Below are 25150 nucleotides of genomic sequence, written 5' to 3'. Positions count from 1 at the left end.
CTATTTGGAGATTCGTTTAATATGTGAAGTGCAATTATTAGAGAGAGGAATGGAGTTGGTAAACTCAGGATAGTATAGCTAAGGAACAAAAAAGAAATTGAGTTATTAAAATATGGGTTAAGACTGGCTGTGTACAGACATGTACGAATAGGATCTGTGGGTTGTGGAGTACATAACACATTCTTGACAAAGGTAAGACACTGAAAATCGAAGAGTCCACTATGCTTATAATCTTACTCTCCTATGGATTAAGAGTGGATCCTCATTTTGTTTAGTAATGTAGCCAAAGTAAGTTGCTAACACAATGCATCAGTTTCTGTTGACTTGTCACTATGCATCCTTTCTAAGTAGTAGGAGTGCTTTTCAAACTCAGATTACTCAATTGCTTCCTCCACCCAGGGGAGTGTGTAAAACAGGTCCTGCAAACCTTTCAGCTGGAACATTTAGGCTGTTTTCCATCAATCTGAAAGCTGCATTGTTCACCCATTCCACAAATACTGATTACTATGCTGTCATAGGTTGCAGGAGGTACAGTGCCAAGGGGCAGATAGGATTCCTACCCGTGGAGGCCAGAGCTGTGGGATAGAGGGACAGAGTACAGAGCCAGGATGTCTGAAACAAAATGGGAACCAGTCCTTGCAACTCAGTGTTCACTATTTTTGCTGGAAACATTTTCATGCCACAGAACACACTCTCTGAGCCAGCAGAAATGATGTTTCTGTTACTCACCCAGTTGTCTGCCCCAGGAGGGCAGAGAATTGGGCACTGATTACATTCCATTGCATTCAGTACTGCACTGACCCAGCCTAGTTAACTCTGACTAGTTTGTGTTCCATATGTGAGGCCAAGTTGCTAAGTTATTGAAGAATGAGATGCATGAGCAAAAGTTAATAAGAATAAAAAATAATAAAATAATAAGATTATTTAGATGAGAGAGAGGTTGCTGGTGATTTAAGTAATGGCTTTCAGACCTTCTAAATGTACATAATTGGTGCAAGGCTAAGAAACTTTTCTCTGGGTCTGACACTAAAGGTATTTTAAATAGTCTGTTTCTTCAAACAAGACATAGGATTATTACCATTACTAGGAATATTGTTATTGCTGCTGTAAAACACAAACAGAGCAATGCATAGTATCAGGGATGGGAGCACAAGTAAGCCTAGAATATTTCTAGTTTCTAAAGTATTTCCAAGTTGTATATTTCCAAGTTTGGATGTCAGGAATAAAGGTCCCTCGAGGCCACATGCAGAGGACGGGCTGTAGACAGAAACTGAGTAACATTCTGCTTTCTGCTTTTTTTTTTTTAAACTTTATTCTTTGAAAAAAAAAAAAAAGAAAAAAATATGAGAATCAGTGTTGTGCAGGCCAGCCTGGGGCTACCATACATGGGCTTTGTTTCATCTAGTTTGTTTTCATGTAGTTTCATCTCTTTGGTATAAAGTGTGTGCTGCAGATCAGGGCAAGGAAAATGCATCTTTGAGACGCGATTTCCAAGCTCCAAAGTCACACACTTATCCCTGCCAGCTAAGGGACAGTGATGATCAGCTGCCACTCATCAAGACCCTCCTAGGTGCTGGGCTTTGGGCAGGTGCTTCCTCACAAGACTGAGCGAGGTGAGAGGCTGGGATAAAGGATTCAGCCCGAACTCAGGCTACTGGGGGTCACATGCTGATCTGAGCATTTTCATAGACCTTCTGAATATTTTCCTCATAGAAAATAGGAGCATTTTGTTTCTTATTTCTTTCTCATTCTTGAAAGTTCTTTTCTTTTTTTTCCATGCATCCTAATACCCGTATATGTCATTTTCCACCCATCCAGACTCCTTGCTCCTCCCCATTCTGTCCGGGGAGAACTCATAAATGTCATTAGTCACAAATCCACTCTCTACACTCGCCAGAGTCATGAACCCGCTTTCTGATGGGTTCACAGCCATGTTGTCATAGTCACAAGACACATCATCAGGAGTGGCTTCTCCGGAACACACCCGGAATGAAATATTCTTCAGGTCTGGCCGGGTCTCAGCTAAGTCGGCTTCACTTTGTTTTCTGATGACGTTGTAGACCTCTAGGTCTGGGCTGTTCTCCTGGTGAGGAGCGGGCCACATGGTGCGGTGTTCCTTGGTGTTAGGTTCTGGCTGCTCCCGTTTTCTAGGAGGAAAGAAAATCATGGCTGAATATCTGAGACCAGGCCACTGTGAGTATCCCTGTGCTTTCTGTGCAGGCAGGAGGAAGTGACTCTGGCAGGCATACATACAGGCATAACATACAGGCCAGGGCATTGGGGTAGGGGAACAAAACAGGGAAGTATTATGTTCTGACGCATTGTGTATCTCTCACTCACTGCTGCCAGACTGTAGGACAGGAGTTATTAACTTGGGGCCCCTGAAATTTTCAGAGGACCCGTGGATAGAGCTGAATGCTTGGGGTGGACTTTAGGTGCAGCAGTTAAGCAACCACTTGGGATGCGTGCATCCCATATCAGAGTGTCTGGGATTAATTCCCAACTCTGTTCTCCTTTCCAGCTTCCTGCTAATGCACATCCTGGGAAGCACCAGCGATGGCTCAAGTACTTCGGTCCCTGCAATCCACATGGGAGACCCTGGTTGAGTTCTAGGATCCTGGCTTTGGCCTGGCCCAACTGGGGCTATTTGCAGGCATGTGGGGAGTCATTCAGCAGATGGGAGATCTCTTTGTCTTTCTGCCTTTCAAACAAACAAGCAAACACAAAGGAACTAGATGCACAAACAATCACATCTTAAAAACTCATCTCTAGGCCGGCACCATGGCTCACTAGGCTAATCCTCTGCTTGCGGCGCTGGCACACTGGGTTCTAGTCCCGGTTGGGGCGCCAGATCCTGTCCTGGTTGCTCCTCTTCCAGTCCAGCTCTCTGCTGTGGCCTGGGAAGGCAGTGGAGGATGGCCCAAGTGCTTGGGCCCTACACCCGCATGGGAGACCAGGAGGAAGCACCTTGTTCTTGGCTTCAGATCGGAGCAGCATGCCAGCCGTAGTGGCCATTTGCAGGGTGAACCAACGGAAAAAGGAAGACCTTTCTCTCTCTGTCTCTCTCTCTGTCTAACTCTGCCTGTCAAAAATAAATAAATAAATAAATAAATAAAACCTCATCTCTAAGTGAAATTTATTGCAGCCTTCCATTATGAACAGAGGTAATAGACCAGAGTAAATGAATAATATCTTGATTACCAACAGAAATCATAGATGTTTTCATTTTGCTTCACAGCTATAGATGTCTTCAAATATTATATGAATATTGTATGCTTGACTCTATTTCTTTTTCTTTTTTTGAAGATTTTATTGATTTATTTGAGAGGTAGAGTTACAGACAGTGAGAGGGAGAAACAGAGAGAAAGATCTTCCGTCCATTAGTTCACTTCCCAGATGGCCACAACAGCCAGAGCTGTGCCGATCCGAAGCCAGGAGTCAGGGCTTACTCCCGGTCTCCCATGTGGGTGCAGTGGCCCAAGGACTTGGGCCATCTTCTACTGCTTTCCCAGGCCACGGCAGAGAGCTGGATTAGAAAAGGAGCAGCTGGGACTAGAACCAGCGCCCATATGGGATGCTGGCGCCACAGGCAGAGGATTAACCTACTGCCCCATAGTGCTGGCCCCTCTATTTTAAAATTATAATTATACCTACCACTAAATGAAGAAGCATTAACAGAAAACATGTATTACTTTATTGCTTTCTCATTTTTGTAAATATTTTTCTCAACTATTACAATAGAATTATGTCCTTTGCAATCAAATGTATGCTATTTTATGCATTTAAAAATATTGGAGGGCTGGGACTTTGGAAGGCAGGTTAAGCCTCTGCCTGTTGTGCTGGCATCCCATAAAGGGGCTGGTTCAAGTCTCAGATACTCCACTTCTGATCCAGCTCCCTGCTAATGGCCTAGGAAAGCAGTGGAAGATGGCCCAGGTGCATGGGCCCCTACACCCATATGGGAGACCCGGAAGAAGATCCTGGCTCCTGGCTTCAGATTGGCCCAGTTCCAGCTGTTGTAGCCATTTGGGGAGTGAATCAGTGGATAGATACCTCTCTCTCTGTAAATCTGTCTCTCAAATAAATCAATAAATCTTTTATATATATATAGTTTTTGGAAGGAGTCTATAGGCTTCACCAGACTGCTACAGCAGACTGTGGCACAAAAGCAGGTTAAAAATACTTGGGATGGACAAATCTCCACTTTACAATCACAATTCCAAAATTGCAGTAAGGAGCTAGAGTAAGGAAGGGAAATCAAGAACCAACTGCAGAATAAGCAGCTGGAAAATGTATCTGAAATTTTTACAACTATACTGTGAGTAACCTGGTTTCACCCTCCTAGTAATTGTAATTTTAGAGTCAAAGGAAATAACTAATAAAAATGATCATAATAGCCAACATTTTTGAGTGCTTAGCTCATTTTTTCAGTGCTTACAACATTTTTGAGTGCCTGCACTGCATCTATTCACTGATTTAATCCCTATAATAATTCTATAAAGAGGTTTATTATTAAATGAAATAGATTATACATTGGGATCTTACTAATTCATCTCTACTGGTCATCAAAAAGAGGCAATTCTCAAATAGAACCTTAGTTTTCCTGCTGTAAAATGGGAATCCTAGCTTTCTTCCATGCATGCTATGATGATGAGTAACGAAAGGAAACAGAAAAGAGCTCTGAGAACCTAGAGGTTGTCTAGGCTGCACAGCACAGCTGTTTTGTAGCAACCTATAGCTGTGTATTCAGCTAAAAGAAAAGTCAATGAAAAGGATCTTGGCTCTCTCAATTTGAATTAAGTGGTTTAGTGTCAGATGTTTCTAGAATGATTTGGAATGGTCCTTTTTCGATATGACTCCCTGTTTACTCCTTCATTCACTGAACGTTTGCAGAGTGAGGGTCTACTCATGGGTACTGAAAGGATGAATAACATGGTTTCTCCCTTCAAGTTGTTTAAGGCCTTCCATACATCCACGGAATAAATACGAGATTACTATATAGTCATAGCTAAGCACAAATGCTTGGTCTTTCTGAATACCCTGTGCCCGTCAGAGAATTTACACTCACGTCTGCAATGGTGATTGTCCTAATGCTGCCTGTGCTTTTAATGCAGTGAACAGGGCAATGTCCCAATCTCAGCTTGCAGAAGACATAAAGGTTTAGGTAAGGAAGGTTTTACTTGCCTCCTTCTACAGATCCAAACCCAACATACAACTGTGGTGACCACAAGGAGAAGGAGGAGGGGAACGCTGGGGATTAGGACATAGGCAAGATTCAAGGCAGCTTCTGGAAATAAAAAAGCGCATTGTCAGAATGGATGATTTCTCTGTGTGTGTGTGATGTACACATGCTTCAAAACAGGCTTTAGAAGGCATAATCAACAGAGTACCCCAAAGAGCACATTCCTAGCGGGAAACAGACACACAGTAATGAGTTAGCAAGAGTCCACTGACCCAAAGATTCTCCACCATCCAGATATTGCTTTTTTTTTTTCTATAAGACTGCAAACCTGGCAACCATCAAAAACCAACTACAAACATCACTGTAATAACAATGAGCAGCAGAAATGCCAGCCACCTTCACCTAGAACTTTTTATGTTGCTCAAGGCATTTTCCCACATTGTATGTGCTGTATAGTAAAGAATTTTACTAGCCTTTGTCCCTGATTCCTGGGAGGCAGGCTCTAAGTCTTTGGAATTTACTTGGGGGAAGTAGGGGTGACTTATGAGTTTCTCAGTCCATATCAGTCTTTATTGTAAGATGTCTCAGGATGAGGGCTGGTCATATCTAAACATGTGATGATGTAATTATAGGAGAAGAGGAGCTTGGAGCCAGGTGACAGCAGCCTGCCTTTGGAGATTGAATTCTATCACATGGCCAATGAACAACTCAGTCCTCCATAGGAAATGAAACCCTAATGAAACCTCTGGACATTGAAGTTCAGTAGGGCTTCCTGGCTGATAAACACATTGGTGTGCCAGGAGGATGATGATGCATCTGGATTCCATTAGGACAGGACACACAAGCTCCCCACCTGGAGACCTAGCCCTATGTGTCTCTTCATCTGGCTGTTCCTGATTTGTATCGTGCATAATGTAGATACAACTATAATGTTTTCCTGGGATCTGTGAGTTGTTCTAGTGAATGATCAAAACCGAGGGGAGAGGGGGTAGTGGGCATCCTTGGATTTGTAGCCAGTTGATCAGAAGTGTGAGTTTCCTGACACCCCCACCCCAACTTGTGTCTGATGCCTGAAGTGGGGGCATTCTTGTTATGAACTGTGCCTGTAAGCTATGGACTTTGTGCTAACTCCACTGGCTCATGTCAGAATTCAACTGTGGTATTATAAAACTCTATTACACTTCACAGTCACAGTAATGCCCTCAGCTAGTAAGGAAAATATTTCTTCTATTATGCAAATGGTGAACTTAAAGCATAGAGAAGTTAAGTGGTTTTTAAGAGTTACCCAATGACCAGAATCCAGATTCCCTTTTGGAAGTCAGGGCAAGAGTGAGGTTAAGATCCATTAGCACCTGGTTTATCATTGCATTTTCTTTGACCTTTTGTGATCTTCACTTTTAAATGTTTCTGTCCATTTCCTCTGTTTCACAGAAGAACATTAATCATGGATGTTACGTATTATGGCTTGGGTCCTTCTGGTCCTGTTTCTCTTTACATCTGCTCTCTCAGCCCCACCTCTCTCCACTCCACCTTTTGACTCCCTGGTTCTGTCTTCATTTTCTGTCTCGTGTAATCTCAGCTGTCTTGGGATAATTCCCTTTGCATATTTCACTGGTGAAACCTAACTTTTCAGATGATTTTTGCAAAGTCACAGTTGCCCTATATAGTTCCAATTGCAAATAGCCATGGGAGAGAACAAAGTAGGGAATGTAACCATGGATTATTTGTGATCGAGGGAGTCTCATTATCTGTTTCTCCCAGGTGTGTGTGCTGTACATACCTTTACTTTCTTTAAATGTTTCTTTGGCATCTTCTTTCTGTGCTTCTTCTGGAAGTATGGGCGTAGCTGGCTCTGTTGCTGCACCTGGAGAGACACATGAACTTGAGAACTTGTAGAAGGGCATCATAATCCAGGTGTTCTCCAAGGTCCCATCATGTTCAAATTGGGATGCCACTAAGCAGTAGCAATTTGACCAGTGCCATTTATAAAAAAAAAAAAAAAAAAGCAAGGGGTGGAATTTCCTGCCTTAGAGGTTTAGTTGCTTACCTGCTGAGGATCAGGGCCAAAGTCATTAATAAGCAGATGGCACTGATGTGCATAAAGCACTGAAGTGCCAAGAAGAACAGCCAATGGCTCACTTCTGGAGTCATCAATAATCAGTGTGGCTCATTTCTTGTCTCATTAGATTAAATCATTCCCTTCATGTTGTCATTAGTAACAAGTAACATCCCAAACTGAACTTTCAACAGTTGCTTTTCAGTTTTGAGAGAAAGAGACAATACTAGAGATTGAGACTAGTGAACTGGTTGCCATGGCTAGGTGTGGCATATGCTGGTCCAAACTGTCTGGGCTAACATTAGTGGCCTTTCTGTTGAATAATCTGGTCTAAAGGACATGTGGTTCTAACCTATTAAGAAAAGCTATGGAAAAGCCCAAATTAACCCATATTTCAAATGACAGGCTTACCTCCCAGCCTTGTAGAAGGAGGTGTTGGTTTCTCTATGGTAGAAGAAAACAAAAATGAAAATAATAACTATATAATTTTCATGCTATCTGAATGAAATGAACTACAGCATGGTGTCCTTTTATTTGCTTGTTCAGTCATTCAATAAACTTAATCTATTGTTACTAGATACCAGGAACTAGGTTAGTATGTCAAAAGAATGACTTTTGCACAAAGGCTAGCTTTCCCCCAACTTTACTTGCATGCTTTTTCTTTTTAAAAAAGTATTTTAAAACTTTTAAGCATGAGAATGTTCATATATGCACAAAAGTAGAAAGACTGGCATAATAAACCCCAATATGCCATCATACAGCTTCAACTCCTATCAAAGTAAAGCTAATCTAGTTTTAACAAAAATCTCTATTCCTTCCCCCACTACACTACCAGCCTGCATTCTTTTTTTAAAGCAACCACAGGCATTTTATTAGTTCATGTAGGGGATGTTTTAGCCAGAAACTAATCTCCAAGTAGTAGAAGTGGTTGAGGAGCTGAGTAGATTACTGGCCAGCCCTGAGACTATCTCAGCAAAGTCAAGGTGAAATGTTTTTGCTTTTGACTGAAAGTGCATCCACCTCTTGTATTGGCAGTGAGTCTGTTATGCTAACCAGATGCTCTGGGGTTCATAGGGACAGGCTTTTTAAGGGCAAGATTTTAGAAATCTAAGGCAAGGTTTATCCTATTCAAACTTTCCTTTAGAAAAGACAGGAACTTTTAATCATCTTATCATAAGTCTGTGTGTCTCAAATACAAAGCCATTCATTTATTAAAATCAAAAAGCACACAGCACTTACATGGAAACTATTTTAAGAGTTGTACATTAATGAAATCAATCCTGATAGCAGTCTCATGAGGTAGTCTTATTATTATGTTTTTTTTAAAATATGAGGAAATCACAATATAGGGTGATTCAGTAATTTGCACAAATCTCACAGGTAATAAGTAAATGAACTAGGATTTCAACCAAATAAATTCAAATGAAAATTAAAATAGAAAGGAGACATAACTGCATGAGGTAGCGGAGATACAATAGCAAATTAAATAATCTCTGCCCTCTAAGGAGTTTATATTCTACAGGATGGCCATAAAATCTGGAAGTACAGGAGAATATTAAATAACATTAATGTTGTGATATTCCATTGGAATACACAGTATATTCAGTGATAACTGCATAATCTACTCATATTGTCACCCCCTGTGGTTCAGTCCATGGTACAAAACTGCAGTCAACATGGCCCATCAATGCAGCATTTCTTTGATCCCTTACACGTATCTGTGAGACGTCTGATTTCTCTGAATATGCCTATGCCTTTTGCATACTACAGAAGTAATCAAGGGTTTAGACTGGCCAGCATGTGACTGACTCTGTGTGGTCATGTTCTCACATCTAGTTATAGAAACTCCCATTCACCAATCTCTTGATGGGATGTTATGCTATCTTGTGGAAACCACATGAGTGCCTGGCACCACGGCTCAATAGGCTAATCCTCTGCCTGCGGCGCCAGCACACCGGGTTCTAGTCCCAGTCAGGGCGCCGGATTCTGTCCCGGTTGCCCCTCTTCCAGGCCAGCTCTCTGCTGTGGCCAGGGAGTGCAGTGGAGGATGGCCCAAGTGCTTGGGCCCTGCACCCCATGGGAGACCAGGAGAAGCACCTGGCTCCTGCCTTCGGATCAGCGTGGTGCGCCGGCCGCGGCGGCCATTGGAGGGTGAACCAACGGCAAAGGAAGACCTTTCTCTCTGTCTCTCTCTCTGTCCACTCTGCCTGTCAAAAAAAAAAAAAAAAAAAAAAAAAAAGAAACCACATGAGTGATCATCTCATAGCCCGTTAAGTGGTTAAACATATATGTTTCCTGGCTTCATGTCAACCAGGTAGTGAAGTGGGCAAACTCGTCACCAGGCAGTTAAGGTACACTGTGTGTGAGGTGATCTGATTCTCTGAGGAGGAATGCCTAATCTAATTTTGAAGGGTCCTGGAAGACTTTTCAGAGGAAGTTATTTTTTTAACTTCTTATTTTGAAATGATTTCAGATTTATGAAAATTTGCAAAAATGGTTAAAAGAATTCTCATTATCCTTTACCTTATCATTTCGCCACATTGCATTTACTTACTTATTTTGCCTCTGTATCAATTTATCCTATGCCTTAAAAAATTTTTAACGTTGAATTGTCAACTTATTTGAAAGGCAGAGACAGACTGACAGACACACAGATTCCATTCACTGGTTCGCTCCCTAGATATCCACAACAGCTAGGAGCCCTGTATGCCAGGCCAAAGCCTGGAGCCCAGAACTCAGTCTGGGTTTCTCCTGTGGATGTCAGGGGCCTAACTACTTGAGCCATCACCTGCTGCCTCCTTGGGTGTGCATTAGCAGGAAGCTAGAATTGGAAGCAGAGCGAGGACTTGAACTCAGATACTCTGATGTGGGATGTGAGCATTCCAAGCAGTGTCTTAAAATGCTGTGCCAGATGCCTGCCCCATCTCTGTGTCTGTGTACGTACACACATGCACACACACACACAGAGGCACATGTAACTGTCTGTATATATACACACATACACCATTTTTTCCTGGAGAATAACTTGAAGATATAGTATCCCTTTACTCCTAAAGACTTCATTCTGTGTTTAAATGTGGGGTGGGGTGGGGGAGCTGGTGTATGGCATAGCAAGTTAAGCTGATGCTTGTGACGCCAGAATCCCATACCAGAGTGCTGGTTTGAGTCTATGCTGCTTTGCTTCAAATACAGCTCCCTGCTAATGGCCTGGGAAGGCAGCAGAAGGTGGCTCAAGTACTTGGGAGGACCAAGGACGTGGGAGAACTGGATGGATTTCCAGGCTCCTGACTCCGACCTGACCCAGGCCTAGCTTTTGCTGCCATTTGAGAAATCACCCAGTAAAAGGAAGATTGTCTTTCTCTGTCACTCGCTGTCTCTCTCTTGCTCTGCCTTTCAAATGAATGAATGAATGAATGAATGAATCTTGAAAAGGAGGAGACTATTCTCTTACATAACCACAGTACAATGGCAAAAACCAAGAAATCAACATTGAAGTAATATTATGTAATCCACAAACCTTACTCAAGTTCTGACAATTGTCCTAATAATGTCCTTCATAGAAAATCATCATCATCATTGTCACTGTCACCACCACCACTACCATCATCATCAACATGGTCCAGGAGCCAATCCAGGATCACCTGTTGCAGCTGGTTGTTAGGAGAGAAGGTGATGTTTAACCTGAACCTGAAGGATGAGAATAAGTTGACTGGGAAAGAGGTGAGGGTGTTCCAAGCACAGGAAATTAAGAGCTCTCGAGGAACTGCATTAAGTGCAATGGTATTGGAATATGTTGAGGAGGAAGAGTTAAAAGTGGTGAGAATTGAGGCCGGAGATGCAGGCAAGGTCTGGTCATGCTTAGCTTTTGTTGGCATGCTAAGGTGAACTTTTCCTGAGGATGGCTGGCCACATGGAGGCAAGATGTTAGCTTTTTCCCCCTCCATGTGCACACTTTCCTCTGTTGGATCCATTCTCTTTCCTCTGTGCCCTGGGAAGCCAATCTTTATGGCCTGTTTCATTGGAACTCACTGGTCCTTTGTTTCTGATTAGACCAAAGAGAAGTAAAGGCAGGAGATCAGAGGGTAGAAGGAGAGAGAGATTACAATATCTATTCCCCAGGCCCCCTTCCTACATCAGCAGGGTTTGAGAGGTGCATTCTGTGGTTACAGCTCTCGTTGGACGGGCTCTTCTCCAAGACCCTTAGCCTTCTCTGGGTTCTTCTGAAACCACCCCCCACTTTGTTCCTTTAGGTCAAGGGGTGCTAACAGCAATATCAAAATTACTGAACAATGTCATTTCTGCTTTAAAAGGCACCAAAGGTTAAAAAATAAAAGGATGTTAAGGCAAATTTCAAAACCTTACATTTAGAAATGTTAAATAAGTGGAGAAATTTGAATCATGGTGCTATAACAATGATTAAAAGTGATAGAAAGCCAGTTTGTGACAAGTGCTTTGCTTTTATTGCCCTAAGAAAAGTACCTGATAAGCAGTCTAGATTTTTGCGGTCTCCCTGCCTGTGGCATATGGTGGGGAGAGCCAGGTCATTGGAGAGAAGAATTCATCAGAGGAAAAACATCTTTTAACAACAAAAATTTCCTACAGTACATAGTCCAATTCAAACAGCATTAAACTGGCAGGGTTATTTAGCCCCAACTAGATATAACTAACAAGTCACTCTATTCCTCTCAGGAAAGAATGCAGAATTTGGGCCAAACAGTTGCCTTTTGGGGAGGTGAGAAACTTCAGAGACAGATCAAAAACCAGTTCAAGTTTAAATCTAAGTCAGTTCCAATGGAAGAATCTGGGAAACATCAGCAGAGGGAGATGATGGGCTTGCAGCCAATTCAAAAATCTTATAGATCTGGCAGCAAATACAACTGGAATTGGTAAGGCATACACAAGGGTGATCTGGGGAGTTTAAACCTGATCATCAAAGTGCCTGCTGTCTTGCCCAATGCCAGAGAAATTGGTGTACTTTATCAGCTACTTCTGCGGGTCATTGTTGTGTCTCCTTCATGCCACAGTAAACAATCTCACATGATCGTTGGCCTTGTAGGAGCAATGGCTAGCTTATTCCAAGCTCCTACAGCCAACCTCACATGTGGAAAGAATAAGACTTTGGAGAGGGCTTTAAGCCTGGAGAGGACTTTTTATTTCCTGGAGTTTTCAGAAGTCTTGCTTTATCACACGTAAATCAGACTTTTTTTTTCTAGCCCTTCTCTTAGCATCTGATAATCTTCCCTTTGCTAGATAATCCTAGATGGGGAAATGTCATGACATCTTCCCCTTACAAGAATTCCCAAAGTTTAACACTGTTGGCACTTGCAAGAAGCTTTCTCAGAGATCACATAACAAATTCTTGGTACTAGCAACTGCTTGTGAAATGAGAGAGGAGGTTGAGAATGTAGCCACGTCACTTGGGAGAGGATTTATTACCATCAGAATATTTGCAAATGAAATTGTTCTTCATGTTGCACCGGTCGTCATTCCACTGGAACATGTAGGGACCCCCGATGCCAGCAGGTGCCGATGGCTGATGGTACATAACCACACAGACCTCGCTGCCGCAGGAAGGCTCGTCCACGTACCAGTTCCTGTAGGTGATGAATCAACAACAGAGGCAACCGGAGAAGGATGCTGTGTTAATATGTTTTCTGTTACTACAGCAAGGTATTGAAGGTGGGAACTTTAGAAAGAAAAGAGGTTTGGAGGCTGAAAGCCCAGGTGGCCCTTCTGTTTGGCCGTGGTAAAGGCCTTATGGCGCATGGCATCACTATGGCAGAAGCTCATGTGGAGAGATCACATGGTGAGACAGAAAGCCCGAATGACTTCAGGGCCAGGCCGCACTTTTTATAACAGCACAAAGTTCATGGGAAACTAATGGGGATCTGCAAGAAGTACATTAGTCCCTTTCAGGGACAGCACCTCCAGTGACCAGTGACCTAATCACATTCCAGTAGGCCCCACATCTTAAAGGTTCCATCACCTCACCATCACCACACTGGGGACCAAGATTCTAACACATGAATCTTTAAGGATACACTTAAATCATATGCAATCCATGTCCAAACTTTGGGGTAGTGGATATCCCAAGACTACAAAGCCTTTGTTTTCTCCTCAAATTCCACTGAGCCTTAAACATACAATTCTGCTTCAGGACACAATACAGAGAGGGAGGGAATAAACAGAACCATATGCTTTGTTATATGGCTATCACAGTCAATAATCTGACATGTGCCACAACCCCTTAGCAAGGATGGAATTCCACATGATGGCTGCAAAGTAATGAGAAGAACAAGCAGCTGGCAGGGCTAGTCTGGGAGATCTTATTTCTTTTTTACTTTTGGATAATTGAGTTTTGTTTCTTATTTAGATGTCAGATGCACCGAGAAGAGGCATGGCTTATCGCATCCAGAGCCTGGCCTGCTCCCATCTCCCCAGCTTTTCTACAGCCACAACTTCCTTCCTAGTCCTGGGATGTAGGTGGGAAGAGCAAGCATCTGAGCAAGACTTTCCAAAGTACAGAAGCCAGCAAAGCAGGTGAGGGATGGGTATAAGAGTAGGAGGGCCTTTTGGTCTTTTTCCATTTTTAAATTGTTTCCACTTGATAAAGCTGATGATGAAGCCCTCAGCCTCCACTGTCAGATGTGTGATCTTTATCTCCCTACCTCTGAAGGGATGCATTAGCAGCCTTAGCTCTACTACATGGTGGCTCTTAGAATTAAATGGTGCTGCTATCCAATTAGATATGTAGGTGTCAAATTAAAGCCTTGGATCCCATGGAGAATTTTAATCTGCAAGCACCCATCCCATGTGTCGACACTGGGTTGGGCTTTGTAGTCTGTCTGGTTACCTGACTGAGTTGTTGCCCTCTGGGGCCAGATCTTACCCTGAAGCTCAGATCTTTGAGCTGCACACTGCTGCTCAGAGGCCCACCTCCAGAAAGAGACAGTCAAGAGACAGGTCTCCTGGTGGCACCACAATATGGCTCTGCTTGAGTCTTATGTTACTATGCAACAAAGAAGATTCTTTGTTGCACCCAGTGAGGGTTTTCCTGTAAAACAGCTGAGCTTGCAGTACACACTCCTTGGACACTACCTGGACAGCTGGGAACCCAGGTGGGGGCTGGGTTCTGCACCACATTACTGCCTCCAGACCATTTTCCAACCCCATTGGGCCCACTACCCTGCTGTGCCTTGTTCCCCTCCCTAGCAGCCTTATAGCTTTATGCTAGTTCTTCTCGTAGCCAGGTGGAATATTATGCCTGGTGCATGATTCTGGACCGGAGCCAGTATTCCTCCACAGAACTTGCTGGGAGGGGTGAGCCAGGTTCCCAGGAATAAGGACCAGCAACACCATGACAAGTACATGTGGTAATGACTTCCTATTCTCCCAGAGAGACCTATGGGCATTTACTCAAGTAATAACACACTGAGGAAGGGGGGACTATCCAAATAGTATAAGGACTGTCAAACACAGGGTTCAAGTTGACATTGATGTTCAGGCTTGAAGTATCAAAGCCACCCATTAGAGTGGGAGCATACTGGGGCCAGGTGTTAAGTAGAGGTCTGGCTAAGGACCAGATCACAGTGAAACTGAGGCAGTGCTCATTCCCCAGTCCCCAAATATTTGAGCTGAATAAACACTCTTGGTGGTTGGGACATACCTAATCTCAGAAGAGTGGACCTATAATCTATTTATTATAATATAGAAGAAGTATACCCAAGACTAAAGGGCACTGTATGAGCAAGACCAATGGGCACTGTATGAGCAGGCAGAGCAGACTTCTATCACTGTTGTACCAGAGCCTCTCCCTTAGCTCATAGCTATTTTTGTCTGAGAGAATCCCTTATAGATGGCCGAGAGAGGCAGCCTGAGCCTGGCTCATGGATAGGTCAGCTAAGTATGGGAACACAAACCAAAATGGACAGAAGCTGCATTGCAGCTGCATTGAGGTCCCACTCAGAAGTAGCCTTGAAAGATAGTGGTAAGGTCAGAGCTTTGGTTGTTACATCACTACAGCTAGTTAATCTGGTTAACTGCTCTGTATGGGAAGAGAAGTTATCAGAGATTAGAATATATAAACACTCAGGGGTAGGGCAAACAGCATGGCAACAGATGAGCAGCTCAAATAGAGAAAGACTAAAAGATGGGGACTGGGAGGTCTTGGATAAATGGGAACAGATGTATGGGAGTGGTCATAACGTAGGACAACCTTTTTATCATAGATTAAAGCCCACCACGAAGCATTTACTCTGGAAGAGACACTAACCATCAGGTGATGCTGGTGAGCCATTAGCAGCCACCACAGTCCTGGCAGCCAAGATGGAGGCTATGTACAGATGCAACAGATTGGCTCCCACTGATCTAACTACCACTGACCTAAGCAGGCTGATCTCACTACTGCTGAAGCCGATGTCCAGCCTCCCAGCAGCGGAGACCACTGCTGAGTCTCTTGGGCAGCACCATACTTGAGGAGACCAACCTGGCATACACTGGGCCCCTGAAAGGGACAGTGATTCATTTCGACAGGAATAGCATACAATCTAAGTGTGGATTTGTCTTTCCGGGATCAGGGGCTTAGTCAGCAGCACTCCTAACGGCATACCCGCTATTTAATCTACCAGAACAGGAGCCCAAATAACATCTCATAAAACAGAGGGAACTACTTTATAGCAAAGGAGGGGTGAGAGTAGGCCCCTGGCCATGGGATGGACTAGTCACATCATGTACTGCATCATCCTGAAGCTGCCAGCAGACAGAGTGATAGAACAGCTTGTTGAAAACAGCGGAAGCATCATCTTAGAGGCATTGCTTTTCAGGGCCAGGGCATTAGCCTGCATGATGCGCTATGCACCTTAAGTCAATGATGTATACGGCCCCATGTCTCCAAGCATAGAATACATGATTCTGGGGGCCAAGAAGAGGAAAAAGGAGTAGACCTGTTTGGCACCACTAGTAAAGAATTTGTGCTTACTATTCTTGCAACGCTGGGCTCTGGGAAATCCGAGGCTTTGGTTCGCAAAGGGAAATACCTCTACCAGAAGACACAGCAAGAGTTTTATGTAACTATGAGTTAGGGGTATATTTGGACATGTTGGGATCCTTGTGTACAGAGGCCAGCCTCCAAGAAGAGAAGTCACTGTCTTGGCAAGAGATGACCGGCACTAATCCTCAAGGGAGGGAGGTCTGCTATTCTAAATTATGAGCAGGGAGAAGGTGCCCAGGTTACCTACTTGGGCACCTCTTGCTGTACTTACTTGTCCAACTTAATGGTCAATGGAAAAGTACATTAACTCTAGCCTGAGACGTACAGGTGACTAGGGCTTTAGACTCTTCAGAAATGAGGGTATGGGCCATGTCACAAGGCTGATGACACCAGCAGAGAGTTAGGGAACCTGGGCTGAATAGAGAGCAGGGAGGTCAGCTGCACAGATGGGAAGCAGTCATCGTACTAAGCTTCCTTTGTTTTCCCCAGGCATAGAGGCCCATAAGAATCCTGGAGAAGCGGCTCCTAGGATTTATTTGAAGAGGTGGATTTGGTCAGCACAATGGGTAGATTGTAATAGATACAACATGCTGCCTTAAACACAACAGGTAAAAAATGTTTTAATCTGAATTCTTTTGATTGAAGTGAGTTTAGACCTTTTTTTCCCATATGATTGTTAGATATTCTCTTACGTGAACTGCGCTCAGATCTTTTGTCTTTATATTTTGGGGTCTCAGTGTCTTATTGTATTACATACATACCTTATTACAAGAAGATATTGTTAACTCTGTGTTAGAATTGTTACAAGCATTTTCTCAGTCTTATGTCTGTCTTACGATTTTGATGTTTTAACTTTTGTCCATGTCACTGTATTTTTTACGGAAGGATGATGGCAGCGTCATGATGCCAGGCTGGGATGTGAGTTAATCTTGATTCTGTGGGTTTAGGAGGGTTGACAGACACTTTCTGAAGTCCCCACACTTGGCCAATCTATAGTCTTAGATCTTGCTTGGGTTCCTTGCTCATTTTCCTAATTCCCTATGTCTGGAGTCCCATCTTAAGTCTCACCCTCAAGGACCCAATGAGGGTCCAAAAGACCAGATGGCCAGAAACGCTGAATTCAAGCACAGTGGGCTGTTGAAACAGTGCCACGGCCAGCGCCATGGCTCAATAGGCTAATCCTCCACCTGTGGCGTCGGCACCCTGGGTTCTAGTCCCAGTCGGGGTGCTGGATTCTGTCCCGGTTGCCCCTCTTCCAGTCCAGCTCTCTGCTGTGGCCCTGGAGTGCAGTGGAGGATGACCCAGGTCTTTGGGCCCTGCACCCACATGGGAGACCAGGAGAAGCAAGCACCTGGCTCCTGCCATCGGATCAGCGGGGTGTGCCGGCCGCAGCAGCCATTGGGGGGTGAACCAATGGAAAAAGGAAGACCTTTCTCTCTGTCTCTCTCACTGTCCACTCTGCCTTTCAAAAAAAAAAAAAAATTAAAAAAAAAAAAAAAGAAACAGTGCCACCCGAACAGAGCTCTGGGCCCTCTGTTGGACCCGGAGCAGGGCTGAGTTCACTGCTCCACCACCGCTGTGGTTCGTGCCTGCTCTGCTGCTGTTGCCTTCTCAGGGCTCTGCCTGGCTGAGGCTTCTCCTCCTCACTGATCTAGCCTGGATCTGGCCTGCTGCTTTTTTTCAGCGCTGTCAGGGTCCCACACTTACCTAAATTTTGATGAGCTGCCATCAGTCCAAGAATAAAGGTCTTGGCAGGCTGTTCTGTTGTTTTGTTTCTCTTCCTGCCTCCTGAGTCCAATCCAGAAATCACCATCAGATGCCAAGAGGTTTTCAATGAACTTTTCTATCAGTCTCTGTTCATCTTCAGACTCGATGCTGACCAGCTGGCCGCTATCCCTCCTGCAGGCTTCTTTAGCTTCCTCAAAGTTCAGTCTTCGAGAAGCATCATGGAAGTAAATGACTTTATAACAAGGCCTCTGTGTCCCTCCCCGGCACACCAACTGTCCTAGAGAAAAAAAAGAAACCAACTTGTTTCTGTGTATACAAAGTATACCAGGGCAGGGGTGCCTGTACACATCTGATTGAGGCTATACCTGGGCAGGAATTCTGATTACTCATCAGTAGACTGCTATCATGTCAGTTAGGGTTCCCAGAGCAAATTAGCACCTCTTCCAGCATGAAGAGGCAGTAATTTTTTTTTAAACTTTTATTTAATGAATATAAATTTCCAAAGTATAGCTTATGGATTACAATGGCTCCCCCCCATAACTTCACTCCCACCCCCAACCCTCCCCTCTTCCGCTCTCTCTCCCCTTCCATTCACATCAAGATTCATTTTCAATTAGAAGAGGCAGTCATTTAAACTCTGAGGCCCATATCATGTAGGGACACCATGTTTTGTTGTTCCATTACAGATTCTTGAGAAAGCAGACATTTTTGACTGTCCCTTAAAAGAGAAGTAGATAAAGATTTATGGATGCACTTCAAAGCACACAAATAGCATGCCATCAGGGAGTCTCAGGGACAGTGTGGCTTAAAGTGAGTATCCGTTCAGTGGTTCCTTCGGGTAGGAGAGGCGTTCTGAAGTCTGGGGTGGGCTGCCCTATCCCGGAACCCCACGTCTACACAGGAGGACTGAGAATTCAGTCTATCTCTGGAGCAGGCAGAAGCAAAGTGCATCAGATGCACGGGGTTTCTGCTTGTGAAGTCTCTTGACCTAAAGACAACAGCTCTGTTTGAGGAACACTTACTATGTGCCATGAACTAGGGTAAGGATTTTATATTTACATATGTACTTTATCTGGTTTAACCTTCATTACAATCCCAGGATGTAGCTGATTATGCTCCATTTTACAGATGAGAAAACTGAGGCTTAGAGAAATTAAGGAATTTGGCTGAAGATAAACCGCTATCAGCAGCATCACCTGAGCCAGAACCCATAATAAAGGCATGCTAGTATACACCTGAAGCCCCACTCAACCCCAGGCTTACATTGCACTGGGAGCCCACGTAATGTGTCTCATTTAACTGACACTCCAAGAGCCAAAGTCCATCCCAGACAAATGGTTGGGATTCCACTGCAGAGTGATTAAGAAGTCATCCAGAGCTGGCGCCGCGGCTCAATGGGCTAATCCTCCGCCTAGCGGCGCCAGCACACCGGGTTCTAGTCCCGGTCGGGGCGCCGGATTCTGTCCCCGTTGCCCCTCTTTCAGGCCAGCTCTCTGCTGTAGCCCGGGAAGGCAATGGAGGATGGCCCAAGTGCTTGGGCCCTGCACCCCATGGGAGACCAGGAGAAGCACCTGGCTCCTGCCTTTGGATCAGCGTGGTGCAGTGGCCACACTGCACCGGCCGAGGCGGCCATTGGAGGGTGAATCAACAGCAAAGGAAGACCTTTCTCTCTGTCTCTCCCTCTCTCACTGTCCACTCTGCCTGTCAAAGAAAAAAAAAAAAGTCGTCATCCAGTACATGCTGCCCCAGCTTGTGTCTGGGTGATTGAAGCCCTTTCTGTAACTGTAACATTGAGTGTCATTACTCCTGAGTGCCCACTCTGTGCCTGTTGCTGTGCTAGGTGCTGGGATTACAGAAACAAATGCCCATTTCTATCCCACAGGAACTCACAGCCTATGCTTCTGAGTCCAAATGTACAAAGCAGAAACCACCTTTCAACAGGGGAGTTGTCCCCTGCAAGGAGAGAACCAAAATGTGGGCTGTGAGTGTGGATTGATGCCACAGGGGAAGGGTAAAGGATTTTGATGTGGGAACCTCTTCCCACACCTTCTGGAATATTCCAACTTTCCTAACTTGGTTTGTACCTTTGTAGGGAGCCAGACAGCTTTCATTATTCCCAGTATTGTCCAGAATACAGGGCAATAGGCCAGATAGCTAAGTGCATTGGTGACACTACATGGGGAAGAGGACATACAGATGACCTAGAGAGCTCTTTATTTTCTATTTCTCTCATCACTTTTAGAACAATGTTCTCCAGGAGCAACAAGTGATAGGAGTTTTGCATCTTCTCCCTTTTCCTTTCATTCTTTGGCTGTTGCTGCCAAACAGAGAAACTCTAACTGGACTGGCCCAGCAGCAAATCAGGAGAGCTCAAAGAGGGGACATTCTCACCAGGGAGGTGTGCCCGAGAGGCTGTGGCTGTGGCCTCCTCCTGGGGAGGAGGCTGGGCCAGCCAAGCTCCTGTGATTCCTTAAAGTTGGCGCCAAATCAGACAGCAAAGGAGAGGCAAAGGAGCCCCCAAGCCCAGCAGCAACCAAGCAGCCAGAGCAACAGAAGCTGCAGCTGAATTTACGGGTGCCTCCACTTTTCTAAGCCTAACACCTTGTTAAGAGTTTCCAGCGTGGCCACACATGCCAGGTCTGTGGCTGAGTGACAAACCAGAGCTGGAAGCAGGCCCGAGGGCCCATCTGGTTCCCCTGCCTTCAGGAAGTGTCTGTCTTCTGACTCGCAGGAAGGGGAAAGGCGGAAAGACCTCTGTCAGCCACCATCCCCGCCCCCCACCCCACCCCGACCAACTGCGGAGCCCATGCAGCCCAAGCAATTTCATTCCCTTCGCTTTTGCTGCTCTGTTCCCCAACCCCGTCCCGAAACAACTTCAGCTCCGCAAGCGGGGATACCCGAGTGGAGGAGGTTCTTCCTCTCCTCTCTCCATCTGTCGGAGCCCGCAAAGCAGAGAGGTTACGGCAATGCTCCCTCTGACATGCAGAACAACTGGAAAAGGCAAGAAACCAGAGCACTGTACCTCCTCTGGGGTCCATGTCCGAGGCTGCAGTGACACGACAGGAGGAAGGAAGCACACAGAGTCATTCCCTGGAGTCAGCGGGGCTCGGGCCGCGCTAACTCCGCTGCTTTCCGGATCTCTAAGCGCTCTCGTGTCAGGCGCTGGTTCCAGCTGCGCCCCCCTCGCCCCACCCCAGAAGAGAACCGGGGTAGCAGAGAGGGTTCCCACCGCACCAGAGTCCCTACCTTGCCTCTGCGGCTTCATCCCCGAGTAGGCGGTAGATGTGGGGGCCAGATGGTGAGCCTGCTCCGCGTGGGGGTCCCCAGGGTACCGTGCCCCGCTTAGTGGAGTGGACCCCGGGGCACCCACGGATGCAGCTTTGCCCATGCCCCACTCAGCCTGTGTCCTCCGACCCACCCGCGTAAGCCTGATCGAGGAACGGATTTTTAGGGTTACAGGATGCGCAGGGAACTGAGCGGCCGCGGGAAACCGTCTGGTTCCAGACGGGGGTCGATTGTTCCCTGGACCTGGGGACTCCGCGGAATGCAAGAGTGGGGCTGGGGGCGCCCGCTCCCACCCCTACCGCACAGGGCCAGGGAAGAAGCTTGGCGGCTTCGAAGCTGGTAGACAGCAGAGCCCGGAAGGCACCAGCCCCCTCCGCCGCGCGCGCACTCACCGCTCAGCAGGCGCCCAGGGGCGCCTCTCGGACCCGCCAGCAGCACGGTGAGTAGCACGGCCTGCAACGCCGCCTCAGGCTGCATGGCCCGTTTCGGGTGCGCCCTCCGACAGCCGGGCGCTAAGATTGTGCAGCGGCCGGACCCGCGGCGGCGTGCGCAACTGCAGCGGCATCTCCCGAGGACCGACGGACTGGGCGCCCGGAGGAGGCGGGGAGAACCGCAGAGTCCGGCGGGCGCCCCTCCGCCCCCTGGGACGTCACTGCGGAGAGGGCAGCCCCGCCGGCTGGCCCGCCCCCGACGTCCTCCTCCAGCACTGGGCGCCAGACTCTCGGCTGGCCGGAGGGGAGCGAGCCTGTGTAGACCGGCTCCCCGCCCCTCCCCGCCCTTCCCAGAGCGATCCAGCGCCAGTCTTCAGTGAAAACCCAAATCTTCCCTGAAATCGGATGGAGAGCGCTCTCTAACTACAAAACAGCACCACGTCACGCCTGTATTCCCCGGGCTGTAGCCAGGTTCACTCAGCTTTGCGGGCGTGGGCTAAAGGGAGAGGCTGGGCGCGCGGACCTACCTACGCTTCCAGTGCTCAGGGCTACCCCTGGGAAAGCAACGGTGGGCTCAAAGAACAGATGCTCAGGCAGGTGCCCACCGGCCAGGAAGACTATGGGACACAGCGTGGATAGCGTCAAGAGAAAGTGGCTGAGTCCGCGTTCCCCTGGCTGCCAGGAGAGCAGCTAACACTGGCTTTCCAGAAGCTAAAGCATGTGCAGAATGTCAGCAGGGAAATGATTAGTTTTGCAGGGCATGTGTTGGGGCTGGGATTGATGATCAGGGAGTTCAGCTTTGGACTTGTGGTAGAAGGGAGGCGACCTCCCCAACCCCAGGAAAGAATGACCCTGCTTTCCTAAACCAACCCAGCCTTCGGTGTGTGTGCTCCCTCTTCCAAACTCCCCAGCCATTGTGTGGGTTTGTTACGGTGCACACGATGTATTCAAATCATGAAGTGAGTCTCCTGAAAACCAAGGGGGGGCGGGGGGACTGGCGCCGTGGCACAGTAGGTTAATCCTCCGCCTGCAGTGCCGGTTGGAGTCCTGGCTGCTTTACTTCCGATCCAGCTCTCTGCTATGGCCTGGGAAAGCAGTAGAAGATGGCTCAAGTCCTTGGGCCCCTGCACCGAGTGGGAGACCAGGAAGACACTCCTAGTTCTTGGCTTCGGATCAGTGCAGCTCTGGTCATTGCGGCCATCTGGGGAGTGAACCAACGGATGGAAGACCCCTCTCCCTCTCTCCGCCTCTCCTTTCTCTGTGTAACTCTGACTTTCAAATAAATAAAATAAATCTTTAAAAAATAAATACTTAAAAAAAAAACACACCAGGGCACCAGGCGGGAACTGGTATGGTTTAAGGAAGCATTTTATATTTTACTTCAAATCCTGCTTTTCTTCATTTAGTGTCTGTATGGCCTTTAGCAAGTCCTTTTGCATCTCTATGGTTAGTGTAACTCTTGTTTAACAGTAGTTGCTTAAGAGTTTTCATGAGGGTTTGATAAGGCAAATATACATGTAAGTACATAGATGGACACTTACTGTTATGTGAAAAGGATTTATTTCTAATATTGCAGTTTAAAGAAGCTGTTGTTTTGGTCCAAATAATTAAATTTTATCCCAAGTTCTTTTAATATCTTGGGTCCAGATCAACTTATTCAGTCAACCAAGTGTGGTGTCTTGGGATACTGACCCCAGTTCTTCATAGCTCCCTTCACACCCTTTGCCAGTGACTTTGTACTTTTCTGTACTGAAGAGACAGACCATATATGTCTCACCCCTTGTCTTTCTGTTTGACCATGTGACTGACTGACCAACAGAATGAACCACAAGTTTCTGAGCCTAGACCAGAAAAGACCTCACCTATTTTCTTTGTTCTTTTGCTTCTCTGCCATTCTCTGAGAGGAACATACCTCAGATATTCCACTGGCCCATGCATTGCCCCAAGAGGACAATACAGAGCAAAGGTGCCTCAGTCAGTGGACAGGGCAGCAGCAAGAACACAGCTGCCCTAGCTGCTGTAGCCTGAAGCAGAGTGGCTAGCCAAGCCTAGATCAGCCAGACCCTCAGCTGACCTGCAGATGCCTGGGCAAAATGAAAAATGATTTTAGAGCCCTTGGTAATGCAGTGTTTGCATCAGCCTGTAGAGCCCTTTCCCTCCCAAGGGCAAGGAAAGATTTCTCTGTGAGCATGGAACAGAACAAAGGGAAGCAGTTATACGACCTAGAGGTTTAGACTAGCTACTGTGTTGGTATTCACAATAGAGATCTGTCTCGCACATACATCAACCTGGCAGGATACCTTTTATTTTTGATGGTGCTGGGATGAGATTCTGAATTTATAATTCAAAATTTCCCTTTTCTAGGCTTGATTACCTTCCTTTGGTTCTGAACATTTTTCTTTGTGGTAGAAACTTGTAGTTGTCCCATAACATACATTCTATATTTTTAGTGATAGATTTTTGGATTTTTCACTAGGCAGATACCTCCTCCAATTCCCCCATCTAAAACTATTTCCAGCCTCCTTTGCAGCTTTGTATGTCCCTGTGATTAAGTGCTGGCCAACAGGTCACCCACTCCTCTGCTAGCACTATAGACGAGAGCAGCATCTTGGGGAGGTCGTGTCCAGGAGTCTTTGGTGGAGGCCCATATTGGAGTGAATGGTAGTCCAAAGTAGCACTGCAAACACTGGAGAAGAGTATATAACCCTAAGTAGGATTGCCATTTGGATAATGCAGAAGGGAAAAATCCTTACCCTTCCGTTTTCCTACATATACCAAAGGGAATGATCCTTGAAAGTGAAGTAGGTTGGTTGGGATTATGTTGGTGTAAAACACAGACATGCTTAGCTAGTTATTCACAGAATTAGAATAAATTAATTTCTGACTTCAGACATGTTCCAGACATAGAATAAACCAAATTTTGAAAAATGCTTTTCTTTTTTTTAAAGAATTTTTCAGAATTGCTCTTTCATCTCTATTTTTTTTTTTTTTTTGGACAGGCAGAATGGACAGTGAGAGAGAAAGACAGAGAGAAAGGTCTTCCTTTTCCATTGGTTCACCCCCCCCGCCCCCCCAATGGCTGCTGTGGCCGGCGCACTGCGCTGATCTGAAGCCAGGAGCCAGGTGCTTCCTCCTGGTCTCCCATGCAGGTGCAGGGCCCAAGCACTTGGGCCATCATCCACTGCACTCCTGGGCTACAGCAGAGAGCTGGACTGGAAGAGGAGCAACCGGGGCAGAATCCGGCGCCCCGACCAGGACTAGAACCTTGTGTGCCAGCGCTGCAGGTGGAGGATTAGCCTAGTGAGCCGTGGTGCCCGCCTTTCTTACTGTTTTTAACAATGCTGTACAAGGTGAGGCATGCAAAGCCTTTCTTGTTTATCTGATATTTATAATATAGACCAAGTATAGAAATTTCAAAATTGCCCTTCAAATAAAAACAAGATACGCAAGAGTTTGAAGATGTACAAAAAACAGAGACA

At 45.9% G+C, this 25150-nt stretch overlaps 1 protein-coding gene across 4 annotated transcripts; it reads right to left on the bottom strand.

The window, feature by feature from the left end:
• On the bottom strand, window positions 1-21957 carry LAYN (layilin). 4 transcript variants are annotated; one of them, XM_002708467.5, is made up of 8 exons: window positions 21633-21868; window positions 20978-21001; window positions 17935-18232; window positions 12675-12832; window positions 7650-7682; window positions 6963-7046; window positions 5185-5287; window positions 1-2147 (listed from the first exon to the last, which is right to left on the bottom strand). In XM_002708467.5, the coding sequence occupies exons 1-8, from the start codon at window positions 21715-21717 to the stop codon at window positions 1784-1786; spliced, it is 1149 nt and encodes a 382-aa protein (XP_002708513.2). In that variant the 5' UTR covers window positions 21718-21868; the 3' UTR covers window positions 1-1783. The 4 variants fall into 4 exon arrangements, with proteins under 4 accessions (XP_002708513.2, XP_008259820.2, XP_008259829.2 ...); XM_008261598.4 differs by lacking the exon at window positions 20978-21001 and having other exon boundaries at window positions 21633-21876; XM_008261607.4 differs by lacking the exon at window positions 7650-7682 and having other exon boundaries at window positions 21633-21867.
• Window positions 21958-25150: the final 3193 nt, after the last annotated feature.

Source organism: Oryctolagus cuniculus, chromosome 1, assembly GCF_964237555.1.
Source record: "Oryctolagus cuniculus chromosome 1, mOryCun1.1, whole genome shotgun sequence".
Lineage (NCBI taxonomy): Eukaryota > Metazoa > Chordata > Mammalia > Lagomorpha > Leporidae > Oryctolagus > Oryctolagus cuniculus.
This window is presented reverse-complemented; position numbering and strand designations above follow the sequence as displayed.